The sequence below is a fragment of the Rhinolophus hipposideros genome (assembly GCF_964194185.1).
Source record: "Rhinolophus hipposideros genome assembly, chromosome: 14".
In the NCBI taxonomy this organism is placed as follows: Eukaryota; Metazoa; Chordata; class Mammalia; order Chiroptera; family Rhinolophidae; genus Rhinolophus; species Rhinolophus hipposideros.
This window is the reverse complement of record NC_138060.1, coordinates 53824357-53846572: the sequence shown is the minus strand read 5'-3', so window position 1 is coordinate 53846572 and position 22216 is coordinate 53824357. Positions and strand designations below refer to the sequence as shown.

At 43.4% G+C, this 22216-nt stretch overlaps 1 protein-coding gene across 3 annotated transcripts in view; it reads right to left on the bottom strand.

Annotated features, from left to right (window-relative positions):
- The window catches only part of ITGA9 (integrin subunit alpha 9), a 299963-nt gene that overhangs the window by 100383 nt on the left and 177364 nt on the right, over positions 1 to 22216 (bottom strand). For all 3 annotated transcript variants that reach the window (XM_081071751.1, XM_081071750.1, XM_081071749.1), the window contains exon 18: positions 7069 to 7219. In XM_081071751.1, coding sequence (XP_080927877.1) covers positions 7069 to 7219 — 151 coding nt within the window. The remainder of the gene's footprint in view (positions 1 to 7068; positions 7220 to 22216) is intronic.

Below are 22216 nucleotides of genomic sequence, written 5' to 3'. Positions count from 1 at the left end.
CAGAGCCTCACTTTCCCTCTTCTCCATCTCAGCTGCTTGTGGAGCAAGCATTTTACTTCTAAGAGCTTCTATATAAAAACTTCCAGCTTAGTTGCTTCTTGCAATCACTGCAAAGTACAAACATTCCAGCCTGAGAATCATTTTCAAAACATCATTAGCTTTAAAACTTCCATGGACACTACATTTGGGCTGACCCTCTCCAACTCCCTCCAACACACACTCACACCTGATGCCCTCAAACTCCAGTCTCTTTGGCTAGCTAACCGACCACCCAGGGACGGATATGAGAGACACGTTCCAGGCTGCAGACAGACTAGGTTTACCGGAAATACAGATCCATGTGACAAACAGGCAGGCAAGAGAATAGGACTAGAACATATGGAAAACAGCTAAGCTGGAGGTCACAAACCGGTGGCCTACAGGCTGGACATGGTCCGTGGACATGTTTTGTTTGGCCCATCCAATGTTCAAACAACATTTTAATTAGCTGCCAAAGTCATGAGATTTCACATAAAATGTGGATTTCTGGCTTTTATCGAAAAATAAGAAGTCTGGCAGCACTGGCCCTCACTCCCACCTGACTACCATCAACTGCTGCTGAGAATTGGTTGCTCTCTGTGGATGAGGCTGGGATCCTCCATTTTCCCACAGTCTCTGTTGCTTCTCAGTGTCCCATACCTGGCCTCTTCTCCCATTTATAATGCCTGCCTTGCCCCACCCCTGGGACTGTGAGTTGTGCGCCACTAGTTCTCACATTAGAACCTTAGTGAAGTTCTAGTATGTCAATATACAACTTCCAGAAGCCTCGAAAGTGAGGTGTTTGGGTTGGAGGTGCTCATGCTTCCAAGCTGTGGACATTGCTAGCAGATACTGGTGAGCCCTGCTCAGATGCCTTGCACCTTTCACGGTGCAACAACCCACTTCAGCTGCCAGTGTCTGCATCTCTGTACCTGAGGGCATTTCCCCAGAACTGTGTAGGTTGCTCTGATCGTGCACATTATAGGACAGAAGTGCTGGGGAATGCACACCCTAGAAGGCTGGAACCATTGACTCTTTGGGGGGGGGGGTGTAAATCCCCCAGCGTCCTCACCACTGAGGTTTGTATTTTGCTCTTAAGCCCTTCAGGGTAAAGCCCCATCACACACTTTGGTAGCTGGTTTAACAGCACCCCCTTCATCAGGTGCCTCCACCTGCCTGCACCTCTTCTCCACCTCCCTCCGTGTTTTCTGCACCTCTAAAATAAACCAATTGCCCTCAGTTCTTTGCTTCAAGGCCAGCATCTGGGAGACCCAAAGCAACATAGCAGAGCCTGGAGAAGAGCCTGTAGAGAAGAGGCTAAATCAGGGAGTCCCTGCTCTCCCTTCTCTGTAACTCCATCACAAGCTGCTGCATCCCTTTTGCACCCAAAGGTCAGCTGGGAGCTCTCTTGTACCTGGATTGAAACTTATACTGTCCATGCCCATCCATCTCGTCCCTCCTCATTTACTTCCCCCTGCCCTCTCACTCCTGCACCAGCCCAGCTCTCTCCTTCACCACCCAGACAAAATGACCCGTCTCACCCAACCAACCTAGCTCTGCACTGTTGGCACCAGCTTGACACCAGCTCTTCAGAGGTCCATCCACACCCCCTAAGCCTTTATCTAGGGATTTTGTCCAACCCAAGACTAGCAGTTACAATGACAACTTGCTTCACCTTGTCACATCTGTGCTTCAAAGCAACTTTTCAGCACCTCTGTAGAGCAGCTGGCGGCATCTTGTGCCTTTCACCCACTAGGCTGTGAGCTCCCTGGAAGCAGGGACCAGATCTTACCCATCTTTGTGTCTCCTAACAGCTGGTACCATCCCTGGCTTAGATGGTACTTCGTAACTGCCATCCAAACAAATCCATTCCTGTTCCACAGAGGCAAGAAGAGCCAAAACTGTTTGTGTCAAGACATACCACAGCAAGAAATTAAAACTTGACTTTCTCTCGACTTCAGGGCAACATGCCTGTACAATTCCAGAGGGCACCATTCACATTATATCCTGTGTAGTGTGCTCTGGGGGTGTCACTCACACAGAAACCAACGTGAACGTGACCTTGGAGCTGTGTGATGCAGTGGTACTCCAAACTGTGTTTTCTTTATTCTTCCTATTCTCCCTTTTTACTGTACGCCCCTCCCCCACCCCTAAGAGATCCCTTTCACTGCTCCACAGGAGACCATTATATGACCATTATATGCTGTGCTCCAGCCAGACAGCACACGCCAGCCAGCCAACCAACCAGCTGGGTAGCCACCAACAAATTAAGTCCTATTTTATAGAGTGTTTTCAAGTTAGCTTTATATAGGCAAGAGAAAAGTCAGCAGATGGTCATGCATGTGCATACCACATTTTTATAAGCAGCCTTCCCTTAGAGGAAAGCACCAGCATAAATCTATGAAAGCAGCTGTGCGTTAGGCAGGATAGAAGAATCCATCTCAGGGGATGGTTTTTGTACAGCCTCAGAAACTAATATGTCACTAATTGTGTGATGACAGAGAAGACTGGAGGCCTTGGAGGCCTGGGGCCTGAGTTGCTTTGTGACTTTGGACAAGAGAGATGTCCACACTGCCACCCACGTCACCTGTGCAGCCATGTGAGGCATCTGCGTAGGTGACACCTGAGCTGAGGTTTGATTTGAGGGCAGAGCTGTTCATTAAACAAAATGAGGGTGAGGGGATTCCAGGGTAAAAACAGCTTCAGTAATAAATTATGACTGGATTCAAATATGTATGTGGGGGATGGTAGACAATGAGGCTTGGGGGGAGGGAAGGTGGGGAGGTCCAGGCTTAGAATGGCCTCTTGTAAACAGCTGAGGACTCTGAATTCCATTCTGAAGAATGTGAAGCAGCAGGAGTGACAAGATTACATTTCTTTTCAAATTTTTATGTTATAACTGACATTATAGGCTTTTAAAAAATCAATCTTTTAAATTATGTATTTACTGTGGCAATAATTATTTTGTTACATTGCTTAGTATTTTAAATACTCGTAAAAATTGTTTTTGCTTACAGCTGCTTCTTTGGCTTTGACATACTTTTTATTCAATGACATCTACATTCTTGAGGACTTTATCTGTAACTGTTTCTCAGGAACAGTTTCATGGTGATGAAAGCTTTCAAGGTTATTGCAGTGGATGCTGCCAGAGCCTTGTTCACATTCCCCAGAGCCAACCAGAAGGTTGGTCACCTGCAGCCAGTCCCCTTCCAGGCCAAAGGCTTCCCACATCTCTCTGAGTTGTTCCCTCATCCCAGGAAGTGTGGCCCATAGTCAGAGAAGGCTAGCAGTACCAGAGAGCTAAGGCCCTTGGAGTGACTCTGTAGATGAGTGACAGGAGCTGGTGGATAACTCCTCCAGCAGCTTCCTCATCCCTCAGGGGAATGATTCTCAGGTGTGTTCCACAGAGTCACTCTCTCTGAGGATCTGCAGCAGGACAGAGCCTGAGTTCCCCACAGTGGTCACCTGCTCATCAGTACATACTTGCCTTCCTTGTGCAAATTCACCACTCCCACACGTGCCTCCTGACATCACTCCCCAAATAAACTACCTGCACCGACGTCATTGTGTCAGAGTCTGCTTTTAGGAGAATTCAAACCACGAGAGTTAATAGACCCTGTGAATTTTCATATAACTGAGGATATGTTTAGTTTGCCTTCACAATGGATGATAAGATGGCTGGGTATAGAATTCTTAATTTACAGTGCAACATATTCTAATTTTTGACTAGTGTTACAGAAACTGAGTCTGCAGAAAACAGGTTTCTTGGTTTTCTGTTATGTATCAGTAGTGTCCATTTCATATCCTTAAAATTAAATATTTGTGAAGCTATATGTAGACCTTAAAGTGTTCTCAATATTTTTGCCTGGTATTTGCAACACCCATTCAAGAAAATGGTGAACCTTCTTTGTTCATGCCTTCTATTCCAACTATACTGGGACCATTTCTTTTTGCTGATACTCCAGTCTCCACCTTCCATACCCATAGTCTTCACTGTCATCCTTCCTCGTTGCTATGGTGTTTTTTTCCTCTGATTTCTCAGAGATGCCCTCAAATACACCCTATCCAACAATGAATCAATTTTCCATACTGCCAGTTCTGCTCTTTCCTGATTATTTCCTGCCATTGCTTTCTTGGTTTCATTATATTTCCTTATCCCATCCACTACCTTTATTTTTGTTTCCCTCTCAGTCCATTCCATTTTCATCCCAATCTATTGTTCCACTTTTGACCTTCTTCTATGCTAATTTTTTTCTTGAACTTCATCAAGTACAATAGTGAATGCTCTGTAAAATTTACTTTTGTTTTCTATTAATCATTTTTTTAAAAGGTACACTTTCCCTCTGTATCTTGAATCCTACTTTTCTTAGTTTGTGTTCAAATCCTTTTATAAGGCCCATGTTGGTTCTGTTAGGTTTGTGCAGGGTGGGTGGGCTCTCTGGGTTCCCCGTCAGTACCCACCATGTACTTTTAGACACTTGCTCTGGGCTGAGTGATGCCACTTACTTCCCCAGTTACAGTCCTGGTTGCAGTCATGAGAGGGGAATTTTTGTTTCTTTTCTCTCTTCTGCCACACTGCGGGTCACCTTGCCTATCTGTTTTTCTAATTGGTCTTGCCTCCACAGCAGCTATGTGATGTCTCTGTGCCCTGCCACGTTTCTCACCACATCCCAAAGAGGCCCTAATACCTTGTCAATTTTCTGCCAAATTGAAATGTAAGGTTCCTTATGCCAAAGATTTTAAAGGTTGTTGGGATTCAATGGCAAAGAGATAAATGATGTGTTCTCATCTTTTCCATGTTCAGCTACAGTGGCCAATGACCTATCTGTGTCCTTCATGTGCATTGCCCTTGACTGACTAGTGCCTCCTCATTCAGAATGCTTGGGAGGCTACTCATTGCACCCCATACACACACAGTGGTCAATGATGAAAGGGATGGAAATGATGCTCCCCATCACTTCAAGAGGAGACAATTCTGCTGAGTGATTTGTGCTCTAGAGCACCCCACTACCTCTTTCCACCCTGTAAATCAGACCAAGGGTAGCTTTTATGAAAGTGTAGCCTTACTCAGCCCTTTCCCTGCCCCACCCTGCTTCCCTCACTCCTCTTCTCCTGGAACATTCCTCCAGTAAAGCAGAAGCCTGGGATCTCATGCAGTAAGGAGAGGATGGGAAAATGTATGTAAAACCCTGTTGTGTAGTAGGTGGTCAATAAATGCTACTTCCCATCCCCCAAATAGTTATAAGACTAAGGATAGAATCATTTGCTCACATGAATCTCTGTAAAAGACATTCATCACAACATTATTTAAAAGAGAATAAAACTGGAAATAATTAAATATGTAATAATAGGAATTTGTACATAGGTAATCCAGACAAATTCCTTCGATAGAATATTATACAGTCTCCAAGCTGAAAAAACAAACATGGTGAGAGGAAGTGAGATATAGGAAGTTATTTAGTTTATGAAATAATACTACCAAGTCCTATATACTGAGAGTGGGCCAGCTCTGATCGTTCTAGCGGACGACAGCGAGAACAAAACTTCATCATAAGGACTATGTCCACAGGCAAAAATAAGTCAAAGTGTTCAGAAAAGAAACATAGCTATCCCTAATTCTGAGACCAGAGAAACATTTCTCCCATGGATCCCAAGTGAGAACAATCTGTGCAACGTAATGACCCGGTCACCAACCACATCTTTTCGGTTACCATAGCGATGAGTTTGAAAGGTCTGATCCCTGAGTAAACCCGTCTCTCCCACTCCACTCTTCCCCACCCCCAGGAAGATGGCATTACAGCACAGGATTCTGTGCCTAGCCAGAGACATTGGAACCCTATCTATACTTGGTTGTCTCTTGACGGGGCTTAAACCAGGGACAATTTTTAGCATGTGGAAGGTGGATAAAAAGCATGCTCTTCCTGCAGTCCTTCTTGATTACTTCTGAGGCCTTCCCCAACAGTGGAGGTCCTGGAAACTATTTAGGAGCAGAGAGTTTGAGATGATATCTTGGAAAGTTCTTGGAGCACTGCCATTCTAGATGGCTCTCTATGCTTTGGTTGCCCCTTAAGCTGGGCAAGGTTGGCACAATCCTGTCCACCCTATTGAGCCTGGCAGAATATGGGCCTGAACAGAAATAAGGCTGCCCACCAGTTCAAAGGTACACCCAACGCTCATCTGTGGGCAGGGAGATGGCTTTCTTCAGAAAGTGATTTTGGTTCCATTTTAACACAGACCTCAAGGCACTGCAGTTCAAGGCTGTGAATACTATAAAAAAGCTGCAAAAATTCCCATCAGAACAGTTGTCAACAGTTAGAGCAACTACCGGGTAGAGTGAGGTCTGTTTAAATACACTCATTCCTCCTGTTGCCTGATGGGGAGGCCCGTTCTTTCTTCCCAAAGGTGGTTCACTGAGGTGGATTCCACGACAGGCGAGAATGTCAGCTCCTTTTTCCTTTCTGAGTCATGCTGCTTAAACTGTAACTCATTCAAACAAATTAATTCCCTCTAAAAACCTCACTCAATTCATGGAAATAATTCAATTTCCTCAGTTCACTCAAATATGTCAGGAATAAATAAACATGCCAAAGCCTAGGCTGACGTACATAACCCTCTAATGGAAAACATCAAGTGCATCATTAGCGATAACAAGCACGATAAGCAGTGATCTGTCCTCATGTCTTATCTTGTTTTCCACAACTACTGACCTAAAACTGGAACTCTTTGGAACATGAGTGTGCTGGAGACAGTGACTATACCATCTTGGAGAAGGGGGCCCGACATAAAACTGTAGGGAGAAAGTTCCACAAGAGAGAAGGGGTGGGAGACCATGTAAGGTATCAATACTGCTCTGACATTCTGCAGGTGTTTACAGTGTCTTCTCTGGCTGTATCAACATACTAAGTCCAGGAGGGAAAAACAATTCTAACAGTTCCAAATCATACATAGCAAAATAATCTTTGCACAATCACTGGGTATTCCCCACTATGATGACAGTCAGCAAATGCCCCAGATGGAACCAAGGCTCTTTTTGGAGGGTTCCCTCCTTACCTTCTGCCACATATTGATGAAGAAGAGCTCCCGGGACACATTGAAGGACACGTTGGCGTCATAGGCATCATCCCCAAGATTGGAGATGGAGATATTTAGGGAGATATTCTTCACAGCCCCCAAAGCTAGATATGGGGTTTTCTCATCAATGCTGCAATAAAAAATAAATAGCAGTTAATGCCCTGAAACTTTCAGCTTTCACTAATATACCATGAGCCATCATGGGGTAGCTGAGGGTGGGGAGCAGAAACTCCACTAGGATCAGAACTACAAGTTCCAGGAACCCCATGAACTAGCCATGTGTCCTTAGGCAACCAGTTAGCTCCCATAAGCCTCAGTTTCTTCACCTAAGCACAGGAGGGTTCTGTGTTGCCTATCTCACTAGGCCATGCTGTGGCTCACATGAAATCTTATACATAAAACTTGGAAAATTATAAGACATTTAATAAACTAGACATGGACTCTGGTCAGACATTAATTCATCAAATATTTTTGAGCACCTCTTACTGCCCAGCACTACCAGTCAATGTGATAAAGAATGAGAAGGGAACAAAACAGAGTTCTTGCCTTCTTGTAGCTTCAGGGAGAATAGAAAACACAGATATAAAGAAGCAAATACACAGGTCACACTGTGATTAGAGCTATGGAGACAACATACAAAGGGAAGGATGGATAGAGAGAGCCAGATTTAGATGGAGAGTGGGTTGCAATTTGAAATAGGGTGGTCAACTGCCTGGCGGCCATCTTCAGATTGAGCTGGAGCATTACCCGGCCGCCTCAAGGATGACACACCCAAAGGGCAGACTGGGCAGGCACTAGAGCCCTGCTAAAGCGAATCCTGCTCCATAAGGTCAGCCCCTGCCCAACATCTCCTCCACTGTAGTCATAGACAGTTCTCACAACCAATCATCCCAAGGGTCAATCCCTCCCACTGATGTGCAAAGAGCAACCAAGGCTCATCTGCAATAGGAGGGCACACACAACCTACACAAGGGACACACCTGGAGTACATGGCTCACGTGACCAGGAAGACTGCTCCACTGAGACACCTATTACATAAGGACACTCTATTAAGACTGAGAGACATAGCTGCCTTACCTAATACATAGGAACAAAAACAGGGAGGCAGCCAAAATGGGGAGACAAAGAAACATGTCCCAAGTAAAAGCTCCAGAGAAAGAACTAAACAAAATGGAGATAAGCAATCTATCAGATACAGAGTTCAAAACATTGGCAATAAGGATGCTCAATGATCTCAGGGAGAACTTCAACAAAGAGATAGGAGACATAAAAATAGAGATAGAAAACATAAAAAAGAACCAGTCAGAAATAAAGAATACAATAACTGAAATGAAGAATGCATTAGAGGGAATCTATAGATGAGATGAAACAGAGGATTGAAACTGTGATTTAGATTAGGTAACAGAAAACATCCAATCAGAACAGCAATAAGTAAATAAATAAATAAATAAATAAAATGGCAATAACGGCGTATCTATCAACAATTACTTTCAATATAAGTGGATTAAATGCTCCAATCAAAAGAATGGATAAGAAAACCAGACCCACATATACTGCCTACAAGAGATTCACTTCAGATCGAAAGACAAACAACTGAAAAAGTAAAGAGATGGAAAAAGATATCCCATGAAAATAGAAACAACAACAAAAAAGCTGGGTTAGCTCTACCTATACAAGACAAAATAAACTTTAAAACAAAGCCTATAAAAGAGACAAAAAAGAACCCAGTAATCCTACTTCTGGGTATTTATTCGCAGAAACCCAAAACTCTACTGTGAGGGGACATGTGTATCCATATGTTGATTGCAGCCCTGTTTACAATGGCCAAGATGTGGAGGCAGCCTGGGTGCCTGTTGATGGGAAAATGGGTAAAGAGTAGGTGGTACATATATACAATGGAATATTGCTCGGCCATGGAAGGGAATGGGTTCTTGCCATCTGCGGTGGCATGGATGGACCTGGAGGGTATTGTGCTGAGTGGAGTATGTCAGACAGAGAAAGACAGAGATTTTGAGCAATGAGCTTTTGCTTATATGTGGGATCTAAAGAACAAAATAAACAAGCAAACAAAAAAGAAACAAACTCATAGATACAGAGAATATTTTGATGGTTGCCAGATGGGAGGGGGTTGTGGGACAAGGTGAAAAGGGGGAAGGGATTGAGAAGCACAAATTGGTTGTTACAAAGTAGCTGTGAGGATGTCGGGTATAGCATGAGGAATATAGGCAATAATATTGTAATAACTATGTATAGTGCCAAGGGGGTACTAGACTAGTCAGGAGGATCACTTCATAAATTATATAAATGTCGAACACCTATGCTGTACACTTGAAATTAATATAAAATAATATTGAATATCAACTGCAACTGAAAAATTAAAAAAGGTGAAGGGCAATAGCAGGTTCAAATTCCCAGGTATAAAACCAATGTGTCATGGGGATGCAATGTATAGCATGGGGAATATAGTAGATTATACTGTGTTAGCCTAGTCTGGCGTCAGATGGCTGCTGGACTTACAGTGATCACTTCTTTAGGTATATAAATTGTTGAATAACTATGGTGTTACCTGAAACTAACATAACATTGTGTGTAGGCTGTATTTGAATAAAAATCTTTTTTAAAAAAAAGAATATTCAAGAAATAAACCTTTTTTTTAAAAAAAAATAGGGTGGTCAGAGAAGCTTCACGGATAAGGGAGCAAGATAAAAAGATATCTGGAAACTAGCAAAGGAAAAGTTGTGCTTGGCATGTTCAAGGACTGGTAAGGAGGTCAGGGTGGCTGAGAGGAGTGAGTGAGGGAGAGAGTGGAAAGAAATGGACTTAGAGAGGTAAAGGCAGTCAGAGCAAGCAGATCACGTAGGGCATTACTGGGCCATCAGAAGGACCTTGGTTTGACTCTGAGGTGGTGCCCTTGCAGGGCTCTGAGCAGAGGAGTGGTGTCACCTGACTCATATTTAAAGGCTCACACTGGCTATGATGGTGGCAGAACTTGAAGTGGTGAGAAGTCATATTCTGGATATGTTTCGGAGGTTATGCCAACAGATTTTGTTCATGGATTGGAAGAGCGGTGTTAGGGAAAGAGGGGAGTCAAGAATGGCCAACCAGTTAATGGGAGATATAGTAAGCCAATGAGGGTTTGTGTAATGAACAGTTAGCATTTTTGGCCACTCAGCACCCGACACCTTCCTGTTCGGGGGAAATCTCAAGGTAAGTGGGAGGGCACATCAGAAGAAAGGGGGCAGGCCTTCCCCCACCCCTTGGTTGCTAACGTGTGGTCACCTAAGTGCAGTCATGTGATCTAAGGGTGGTCAGGTGGCCTCAGTGTGGTGAGCAGATGCACGTAACTGGGTCCATGAATTTTGAGCGTTGCACAAAGACACCAGGACCCTCTGAGATCACCTGAGGTGGCCACAGGGGATTGAGAGGCCAGAGATGGCATCCTGAGCTCAGCCTTGCCTTCCTTGTTTCCTGTGATGATGCTTCTCCAGCTTCCTGCCTGCACTCTGAACCAGCCCACATCCTTCCAATAAACTCCTTTTCTGCTTAAATTAACCAGTACATGTTTGGTGCCGTTTGTAACGACTGATATAGATAGTAGCGCATGAAAGAGAAGACAACTATCCAAAATCTCAGTAGGCTATATAATATTTTGAAATACATATTTTTGGGAGAGGAATCATCATTCCCCATCCAAGAAAAGAGGACCTCACTTTTCTGCATGCCTGGCACATCAACAAGAATAATATGTGCAAGGAGAGATCTGATGGTCTTGTTTTTGGAAGCAAGAGCTCTAAGGATCCAAACAAGATGTGAAAAATTAACTCAGAGAAAAGTTTCAAATTCTTGAATGGCCTCCAATAAATTACTACCCTGACCTCGAGCTATTGTGGCAATTATTTATTATTGTTGGCCATTTTGATTTTAAACAATTGATGGGTATTTCTGTCCTCTTGTTTGCTTTTGTAAGATTAAAGGAGTAATCCTCAGGCCTTGAGGAGTTATGAGAGAGAGCGCTAACCTCACTTTATCTTCAGAAAGAATTGCATAAGCACAAGTAGTCCAGTTGCTTCGTAGAGTAGCCGTAGTTTCCAAATAGAATATTAAGCAGAGAGACAATACAGAAAAGCACAGGACCATGGGGCAGGGGGCTGCCTCCTTATTCCAGTTTTGTTGTTCATGATCAGCCTTCTTTTCTTGTGTGTAAATGGCAAGGGATCAGACCAGGGATCTTTAACCTTCTGCCAACCCCCAGAGCTTAGATCTCTGTCTCTTAATCATGCAGCAAGGTCGTTCCTGGGGTTTCACAGTCAAGTGATTCAAACATGGTTCCACGATTAAGGGAAGCCAAGCACCTTCTAGGGAAGACCATGAACTTGGACTTTTTAAGAAAGAGGCTTCAAAGCTGTTTTCACTCCTTCTCCACAGCTAAAAACCCATGTGTAAAATAGAACATCTCTGCTTTCAAAGCTATTCTTAGAAATGAAACGGAATGTGATTTGCCTGGTGCTGGGTCCTTTCAAACATGTCGTCCTTCTGAAACCTTACAGCACCCTGAAAGCTGTAGTTCCATTTTTAGAGATGGGGGAATTGAGATGCAAGAGATAAGGTGGCTGGCCAAGTGGCTTGGAGCTCAGTGTGTGCTACGCCTTCACAGCTCACCTGTCGCCATCACAGCTCACGTTCTCCAGCCCCTTGCAAGTCACACCCCAGGATGGAGGTGCACTTTCTGACCTCCCTCCTGGGTGAAAAAAATCTCCCTAGCATGAGTCTCCCTAGCCCCATGTGCTCTACCAGTCCTTCACAGCACTTACCAAGGTGTGATGACATATTTACTTGTGCGGCTATTGGCTTAAGTACTGGCTCTCCCCCACTAGGAGCTAAGCACCAGGGGCGAGGACCGCTGTCTGAATTTGCTCATCGTTGAACACCCAGTAACAGAGTTGTGCCTGGCACACAGTAGGTGTTCAACAAACCCTTGTTTGTTGAACTTGCACAACATCTCTACAACAGATCAACAGCTCAACCTTTGCATTTTACAGATAAAGAAGCTGAGCACCCCTGAGGGGAACCCACTTTGACTGAGGTCACCAGCCATGTCGGGGCTGAGCTAGAGCTGGTGCCAAGCTTCCTTTGGCACAAAGGCCGTCTGAGCTACAGTGAACTCCATCTCAGTCGGGAAGGGCTTTGGCAAGAAATGTCTTTTCATGACATCTGAAAAGAACAGGACTCCACGAAGACCAACCTCTCTGACAGGACTGCTGGAAGAGTAAAATGATCAGGCACAGGGTTTTTGTGCCAAACATTCCATGGGTGCTTACTTACTTAGTAAAGAACAGGCTTTCTAATTTCCAAGAAATTTTAGTTTCTGAAAAAAATTTTCCATTAATTCTACTTTGCTTGCGTAATCTTTTAAGTGGGCCATATTACTTTGTATAGCAACCACTCTGGCGTACTTTCATGTGAAAAGCATTATTTATTAATAGTCAACATACGAAATAACCATACAGAGTCTATAAAGCTTATCTTACCATACATCTACAGCCTGCTGGAAACATTGCTCGTTTGTTATCAAAAATAACAACCATAACTGTTCTGATACATCTTATAGCAGCTGTTTTTGAATACATTGGGTTTATTTTGAAGTTTCGCACCAATTCATGCAGTACTCCAAATGTCATCTGTTATTGGCACCATCTTGGTGGCTGTGTGGAACCTGGGGGTCACGGTGGAACTTTTTCTGTGACCCTATTCATCACTTTACATTAAATGTGTGTACTCTTCAAAGTTCCTTATTGGAAAAATGCAGTACATTCCCACATCAATCACATACTGAACCACTCAGGCCACTAAAGTAAATTCTTCTGCTGCCACCATCATGGAGACAATTTTATGCAGATAATTTTGGGGGAAGATACTAAGAAACTAAAATAGCTTAATGGTGTTTAATAATTAACTTCCCATTGGGTCATTTTAGATCTTCCTTAAGTCTTAAAGATATAAAACATGACCTTATTTTAAATAATTTGTGGTTATAATCTACCTCCCATAAAACATAACACTTGTATTTTCTTTTGCTGCTAGCTTAAATCTAGCCTGAGCAAAGGATGCGAATATAGGAGTTTACCACGGGCATTCTAGTCAACTGTATGAGTTTTGAAAACTTCTTGTTATATCATTATAATTAGCGATATACTTGCCAACCACAACTATACTGAATGTCGACAACTAGAAGAATAGTATAGGCAGCCAAAGCCATTCATCTTTCCTTCCTGCTTTCCTCCTTCCATCCTACCATCCTCCCCCCACCTCCTTCATCTAGTCATTCATCCATCCGTCCATCCATCCATTACTTTAGAAAACTACCTTCTCGGCTTAGACACCAGGGATGAGGTCCTAGACCTCCAGGAATTCAGTCTTGTGGAGGAGACAAACATGTAAGACATAATGTCAGCGTGTACGAAGTGCTGACCCAGAGAGATGAGGAAACTTCCTTCAGAGAGCCTTTATGCGATGAGTACAAAGAAGGGATTCTGCAGGGGCAGTGGCGGGGGGGAGGGTAGGAATACAGGGAGGTATTAGGTAAGGTATTGCTGAGGAGGTGAACCATGAGTTCTATAATTAATGGGATGATAGCCCTGTCAACAAAAATATTGCTAAGATTGACTGTGTACACACACACACACACACACACACACACACACACACACACACGTTTGTGTGCACGCACGCATGCAATCCCTAGTTTTTCCATTCCTGGAAATCATATTAAAAAGGACATTGTGAAGCAGATCGTATTCTCCCATAAAGAAATGTCAAAATTGGGGGCAGCATTCCTGAGTAAGGATTCAGCATCCAACCAATCACAGACATCCTCACAATCTGTCATAAATGAAATGACATAAATTACAGCCACTGCAATTGAAAACCATAAACAATGCTTCCTATTCTTAAAAATGGGCCGACATCATAAAATCAGGAATGGAATTTGACAGCTGGATGGGGGCCCATCTAAGTCATCATTTTGCAGATAAAGGCCAAGGAGTTAACACTTTCCCGCGGCCGCTCAGCAGATAGTGGCAAATGCAGGCAGCCCTCCTAACGCCTAGCCCACTGTTCCTCCTCTGTTCCCATTGCCCCTAAAGTCTAGAAAAATACTACAACAACAGAAAGTATGAAATTCACATAAGACTTATTTGGCTATAACAAAAGAAATGAAATTGTGTTCGCCTTCTTAGCATTTAGCATATTTAGCCTATTGGGAGGTGTCATCACCTCTTTACCAAAGCTATCTGAGGTGCTTATTTTTTCCTCTTGACAATTTTCCTTGAAATTGGTGGAGGCATTCAGGATGGTTCCAGATGCCTTCAGCAGCTCTGTTGGGCAATCTCCATGGCGCTTTGTTGACAACAATCAGTTTTTCAACTATTAGTGCTTAAGTTTACAAACATGAAGAAAACCATAAAAACCACAGTTGCTCATGTGTTGTCTTCCTATGAGGGGTATGAACGCAAAGTACCAAATAAACAGATTATGATGTGAAGGAAATACACCACAAAGCTAAGACAAGTCCTGCTGAGGGAAGACATGTAAGAGAAATTCGGGGGAAGAAATCACCGTGGACTCAAGTTATCCTAAGGAGTTCCCTGAGAAAGCTAGGAATTGAGTCACATCTTAAAGAATGAGGAGCATATGAGTGGGTAGAGAAACAGGAAGTACATTCCAGGCAGAGAAAAAAATAAACAACAGCTAAAGGGATGGAGGTGACAAGAAATAACGTGGAAAAGATCAGGCAAAGGACATCCTTGGCAGTAAGATGAGAGGCAGGCAAGTAGAATACGTAGGACGCATCCAGATTCCCATGGACCTTCAATGTCAGAGTTTGGGTTGATCCTCTAGGCCAGTGAATGCTTAACCATGTTATCTTTACTTACTGATGTCAGGTGTGTTGCAAGTAATTTGTTAATAAGTAACAAGTCACTGGAGTAAAGGTATTACAAAATGTAGTAGGCTACAGGTGGTTCTACCCCTGTCCGCTGGGGTCTTATCACTGTAGCCTGTACATCTACCAGCATCCCCATCTTTTGCTGGAGGACTTTTCTCTGCAGGCCAGCAGAATGCCAAAGAATTTAGCCCCTGACAGCCCTCAACCAGGGACTTATGGTAACTGATATATAATAACCTTGGCTTCCTTGCCTATTGAGTGAGACAACTTTGAACTGCATGTTCTAGTTCTAGGCCTGTGCTGTTCAATACGGAGGCCACCAACCACAGGTGACTTCTGAGCACTTGAAATGTGACAGGTCTACATTAAGTGTAAAATACACACCAGATTTCTAAGACTTAGCACAATAAAATAGGATGTAAAAAATCTCAATCATTGTTTTAATATTAATTACATGTTTAAATGATGCCTTTTGCTATATTAAATAAAAATTGTTTGACCAGTTTCACTTTAATTTTTCAATGTGGCTACCAGGAAATTTTAAATTGCATGTGTGGCTTACACTAAATTTCCATTGGTTAGGATTGTTCTAGACTCTCAGTAAAGTCTATGTATTTTATTTTTAACAATGTAATATGGTTGAGTTGTGATTAATCTTAAATGGTATATATTTGCTCATGTTACTTGCAAAGTAGAGGTCTAGGAAAAATAAATTTGGGTAAAAATAAAATTGAGTACCAAAAAAATAAAATTGATAATGTTTAGTTCCTAAAACTCACTGGCTTATAAAAATGCTGTAATGAATATTGTGAAATATTAGAAAAAGAAAAGGCATGCCACATGCGTGCGTTTCTTCACAAAGTAATTTTGAGTTTCACCAGAATCTGATACTTAAAGTTGCACGCTGTGAGGTGACCCTCATTGGTTACATGTGATGTGGTGAGCAAGAAGGAACGTCTTAGCCTGGACCTCTAAGAAGCTGACCCAGAGGCAGTTTTGAGAGCAAGTTGTTCATTTGGGAAGTGGCCCCACAAAACGTCAGTCGGGGAAGAGTGGAGTGAGACACAGAAGGAGAGGCAACCGATAAAGGATCTGTTATCAAGTCAGTGACCCCTGTGGGCACCTACAGCTTCATCTTGCTGGGGAATTCTGGGAAACTCCCAGGGTTATCCCATCTGCGGGGGTGAGGAAAGTAGGTGCTGACTCCAGTCATTGGTTGAGGGCTGCTGTGGGAGAGGGAGGGCATCTGTTCCCAGCGCCTCTGGCCTGGTGGGCAGAGCAGGCAGAAATGCAGTGACTGGAGCTGAGCGCCAGGCCCACACAAAGGTAAAATGGACATGAACAGCGCTGACGGTTCCTGTTGCAGCGTCCTATGAATGGGAGATGCAGCTTTATGAATGAAAGAATGAGCCAGCCAGTGAGGCCTGCCGCTGGCAGCTCAGAACAGTTAGTCCTTTTATCTCTGAATGTCTGGAAGGGGCCCAAGGCTCTGGAGACACCCCATCCCACCACCCCTTAGGAGCTACATCCTGTTCACTTTCCTTCTTCAGGAACTGTCACAAAGATCCAACTCAGATGCCACAGTCTCCATTTCTACTGATGGTTCCAGTCCACGCAGGCCTCACAGTCCTGCCAAATGTCAACGTGGGTGACCAAACACACCCCTCACCCAGGGCTCATCGCCAGGGGGTTACACTAGGAGCACTGTACTGGTTGTTTATGCTGGCAACTGCTTTTTAAAGACAGGTACGCCCAGGCTGTCAAGGTTATTCAATATTTTCAATATATCGTCCCTGCCCTAAACCAGTGCACCTTCAGACACACAGGATAGTACCCTTGCTGAATACGAGGGGTACATATTTCTGAGCTGCCCCAGTGCAATCCACTTTAGAGAGGAGGACTAGGGTCCAATTCGAGAAGAGAGAGATGGCAGCAAAGATAATTTCTGAGCGCATCTCTGCAGAGCATGCATCTATCAGGGACTTCCCTCAACTTCCCAACCTAGGAAGGGAGCTGCTGCAACCTTCAAGGCACAATAGTGTTCTCACTGTTTTTACCCCGAATGCTATTATGGTGTTTACTCCTCAACCTCTGTTCACTTCTATCAGCTGAGAGCTCTTACAGTCAAGCCTGTTGCTGTCTCAGAGAGCTGCTCCAAAGCCCCCTGGCATTGTTACAAAAGCATTTGCAAAGAGCCAGACTGGAGACCTCTCCATGACACAGCTAACTCCTCTTTAGAGAAGATTAGTGATCTAGACCAAAGAATATAAAAACGATTCTCGAAACCCCAATGTTTCTATGTCTCCAAAGAATAAAGCTGCCAATATCGTCCTTTTGAGGCAAGATGTCAAGGTGCCTGCCCTCAATAAATTCTGTACACATCGAGTATTTGGCACCATGTTTTTAGATTCCTATTCCCTTTCTCTCAGCGTATATTAAACTGGAGAAGCTAGCCTTCCCCCCAAACCCAGTCATTCTCATGTGACAGAACTCTGGACATGGAAACTTTGAAGTACATCAAGAGACTCCAGAGGAGTCAGTTTTCATGGAACGTTCCAGTATAAGCTCCGAAATTCTCTTTCCTACAGGGAAAGGAAACTGTTTTGTCTTGCTGATTCATTTTAGTTAGTGACTATTTATTATTTTGGATTCCTGGAGTTCTCACTGACAGATCAAATTATTTAGACTCCAAATACCAGTTTTCACTGCTGTAAACAAAAATCACAAAGGTTCCCTGATTTGTAAGATTCTAGCTATTGTAGCAAATATTTAGGGATTTATTTTACTAACCAAAAAACCAAAAAAGGTTTCACTTCTATTTTTTTTAATAGAAACTCTTTTTTTTGGTAAAAAAAAATGTCACCAAGAAATACTCAAAAAGGATATTGTACCAAAAGGTGCAATTCTAAATAGATATTGAGATCAAATCTAATTTTATATTTTAAGGTACTCTAGAATGATGAGGGTTGTTACTTCTGCCCAACTTTTAGTCTTGTCCTGTGGTTACCCTTATGGCCACACGTAAACCCAGGCTTCAGGCAACCTCAGCCCTGAGCCACTGCTCTAAACCACCTGAGGTCCCTCCTGCTGACTTGCTCAGCACCCTCCAATCTCACACCCTACAATACGTTTCACTTTCTTCAATACTCAGTGCCACATCTGGGACCAGCCTACTTCTCAGGGGTCCCACCCTACGTCTGCCTCCTTTCAGCTCCTCTGCCCTTGGACACATACCCCTGTTGTCTGGCCAGGCTTCAGCAGAACCCCTGGATTGATATGCTCACATGACTTGTCCCAGATCCCCCAACAGTACAGTACCTATCTGGACATCGTCTACTTTTAAATACACTTACAAAAATCTAAACAACAGTCTACATTAATTAATTTCTGCTTTTGTTTTAAATCCATAACATTAAGTGCCTTAAATATTCAGATTGTTTATATCCTCAAACAGCGCATAAACCAATGATACTTTCACTGAACTATATGGATGGATGGATGTAGGTTTTAACTTCTTCCAACAGTGGGTTATTAAGCCATATAGTTTGAGATGTGCTTCACATCTCGCTGTACTTTATAAATCTCTTCTAATCACGCAAAAAGAGACCCACATGGTTATTAACTCCAGAGAGAGATGATGAGGCACCTCTGTAAGGCATGTCGATTAAAGTTTACAGGGGGTCAGGAAAATGATGCCTGGGACTGAGTTTATGGTTGGAAAACCACTTAGATGGAGCCAGAAATACCTCTACCTCCTTCATATGTACCCACCTGGGCTGGTTTTATACTCGTAAAGAGAGAAAAGCATTTAATACGGTGATCTGTGCCAAAATAGTGGTTTCCCTAGCAACATTCAGATAATTAACGTAAATATGTGTTACTTTAAAAAAGTAATATGCCTATATCCTCACTGGCTTCACAAGCATTCACTTGGCCCTAGGTCTGGCTCATTGAATAGCTCATACAGTGATACCATAGAGTCAGCATTTGCCTCAAAGGCCATCCTCTCTCTAATGAGGCAAACATGAGAAGCCAGAGGACCCTCCCTAAACCTCCAAGCAGCTTAGGCTGCCTCCTCCTGCTCCATCTGTTTAACTGTGAAAAGAACTGCTGGTTCCCAGCCTAGCAGAGGAATTCAAATCCTCATCGGCCTTTACTTTAGGGGTAGTTTCCGGAATCACTAAATCGTAGGACATCTGGAACAAATCAGTGAGGTTCACTCACTGTAACAGCTGGACTGAAGACAAAGAATACTTTGGGGGGCAGAGGAATTCCCAAGATCTGTGGGCTGCTCAGAGGTCTGACATCATCAGACAGGGATGGTGTGCAGTGATGTATGACTTGACCCAGTAATGGCACAGTGCCACCCTATGTCACACATATGCTGCCCGTAAAACCCGGCCACTACACACTCAAAATATGCAAGAAGCTGATCTGCACTTCACTGTCATAGCCATCATGTCCCCCTGCTTCTAGCTCAAGGACCAAATGGGGGATGCACTTGGTCACAGGCACTCAATCATATTATAATTACAAGCTTCCCTGGGTTTGGAACCGTTTTTCTGCTGTGAGGTGAGGAGCCACAGGGACAAAAGGAAAGTAGCTCTTCCACTTGGATCTCTGGAGGTAGAAACGAGAATGCACACACCACAAGCAGCCCTTCAAATCACCATGAATGTGCCCATTTGTCCACAAAGCAGCTGCTACCTTCACCGCCGTGCCCAGTTTCTCTGCTTTGGGCTGGAAGCAGCAGTTTTCTTGAGCTCATCAAAGCTCTGATGGACAGTTACCTGTATCTTTAATAAATAATAACCCAAGAACAAGGAATGGATGTTTACTTCATCATCAGTGTGCTGTAGGCACTGAGAACCAGAGTCAGGGACATATGACAACAGCCATATAATGAAGTCCCCGTTCTGGATGTTATAATAAAAATCTTTTATCTACTCCAGTAATCAGAGCAACACATTTGTTTTTCCAATATGTATCTTTTCCCATCATCAGGGAAAACTTCTAGAACAGGTTTTTTTTAACTTCTTTTTGTACCACCAAATACTCTGGGCAGTCTAGTAAAGTGAATGGACCCCTTCTCAAAATAATGTTTTTAAACGCATAAAATGGAAAACAAAATTACAAAGAAACCAATTATATAAAATATAATGACAAGTATGAGTATATTTTAAAATGTGTGGGTTAATAATGTGTGTTCTTTTCAATAACATTAAATAATAAGGTTTGGCAGTCGGTCTAGTAACTTTGAAGTAAGGGTGAATGTAAATTATATTTTGAAATATCTGCAACATTCTAACTTGATATAAAAATGTCAATGATTTCTATTTGTGACAGTCATAGGTCCCGCTAATATTGCTGTGCTTTGTTGTCTACATTCATAATTGAATAAAATGCTAAATTTCAGTTTGAAGTCAGTGAAAATAAAGATGCGATTGTTTTCATATCCAAGTTCACAGACCCATGAATTCTATGTACAGATCCCTAAGGGGATACAGACCCAGGTTAGAAACCTCTGTCCTATGGTAAGGTGAGAGGGAAGGACGGATGTAATATGGGAAGGAGAGGCCATGTGGGGGCAGGGAAGAGGGATGATGGCATGCTCAGCCTGAGATATGGGGGGGAGGGGGGGAAGTAGGAATGACATTTCTGAAAGGTGTATGAGAAGATATTTGTAACTGCAGCTTGATTTCATTCACCTCAATTCTACTGTCCCAGGACTAACAATAAGCCACCTTTACAACTGGGGAGGTTGGGGTGGCTGGTTAGCTCAGTTGGTTAGAGCACAGTGCTCATAACACCAGGGTTGCCGGGGTCGATCCCTGCATGGGCCAGTGTGAGCTGGGCCCTCCACAACTAGATTGAAAACTACTTGACTTGGAGCTGATGGGTCCTGGAAAAACACACCTAAAGTCAAAAAAGAAAACAAACAAAAAAACTGGGGAGGTTGGTCAGGGAGGTGCAAAAACAAGAATCTTCTTTTTCTTGGCTTAGGAGTTTAAATTGTTTGTGTTTTTCCACACCAGAAAGAGAGAGAGAGAGAAAAATTAAAAAATTCGTCTTTCATTTTTTTTTTTCTTAATGAACATAGCTGTTGACTGAAACAATGGCATTCACCTTTTTTTCAAGTCTCATTATCACAGAAAACATTCTCACATGAGCGCAGCGCTCCTGCTCAGGAAGGCCCATTACTCTACCTGAATATCTCCCTTGTGTTCCCTGAGGCCCCAAGGACCGTAACTGCTGTCAGTTCCCTACCATAAGGCCATTTTACGATGAAAGCCATCTTTCACCAGAGTGTCCCTCTCCTTTTATCCTTTGTGCCTGGATAGTCCTCTTTAATAACAAAGTCCCAGGGAAGAAGCAACCAGAAGCAATCCTACAAGACACAAAGCCCCACTCAACACCTGAAGGGACCTCCAAAACCCTGTTTTTTCAAAAGTCAAAAACCCCTCCAATTCCAAGAAGGCAGATAAAAAGCCCACCAGCAACTGTTTCTCTCCACTCATATCCGATAAATACATTGGATTTAGTTTCCTTTTGAAATTCAGAGTTCTCAAGAGGAATGAGACTGTCGGGCCAGGAGATCTAAAAAACGAATGAATAAACACAATGTGAGGTAAGTTCTACAGCGCCTCAGGTCGGTCCCAGGAAGCAGTCTGTGACAGGATTTGGGAGCTTCATCAAGAAATGCCTGGAGGAGCAGGGAGCGAGGGAGGCAGGACGGGACTTAGGAGGAGCTGTGCAAGGCTGTGCGCTGGGGTCGAGTCTGGCCGTGGCCTGATTCACACCAGGGCTCTGCAGGGAATCACCAGCACTTGAGGTAAGAGGGCTGGTGTTTTGTACCCCAAATCACTCAGTCATTGTCTGAGGGCTGCCCCAGGGTGGGTGTAACCTAGGCAAGGGTTGGGAGCTCTTAGCAACCAACACGTAAGGCAGCTGGGAACATGGCACCTACACAGTAAAAGGGATTAGGGTGTGACCCCAATAGCATCCACTCAGCCTCAACATTTTTGGGTCAAGATCACCCAGAATGGAGTCAGGAAAGAAGGCCCCTAAAACCTAGAAGTCCTTTCATAGTACCTTCCCTTTCACTGTAATAGCAAGGACCTGGTTCATGGGCAGTTCATGTTCTACCCAAGTCTGTCACCTTTGGCTCTGTAGGGAGGGGCCAGT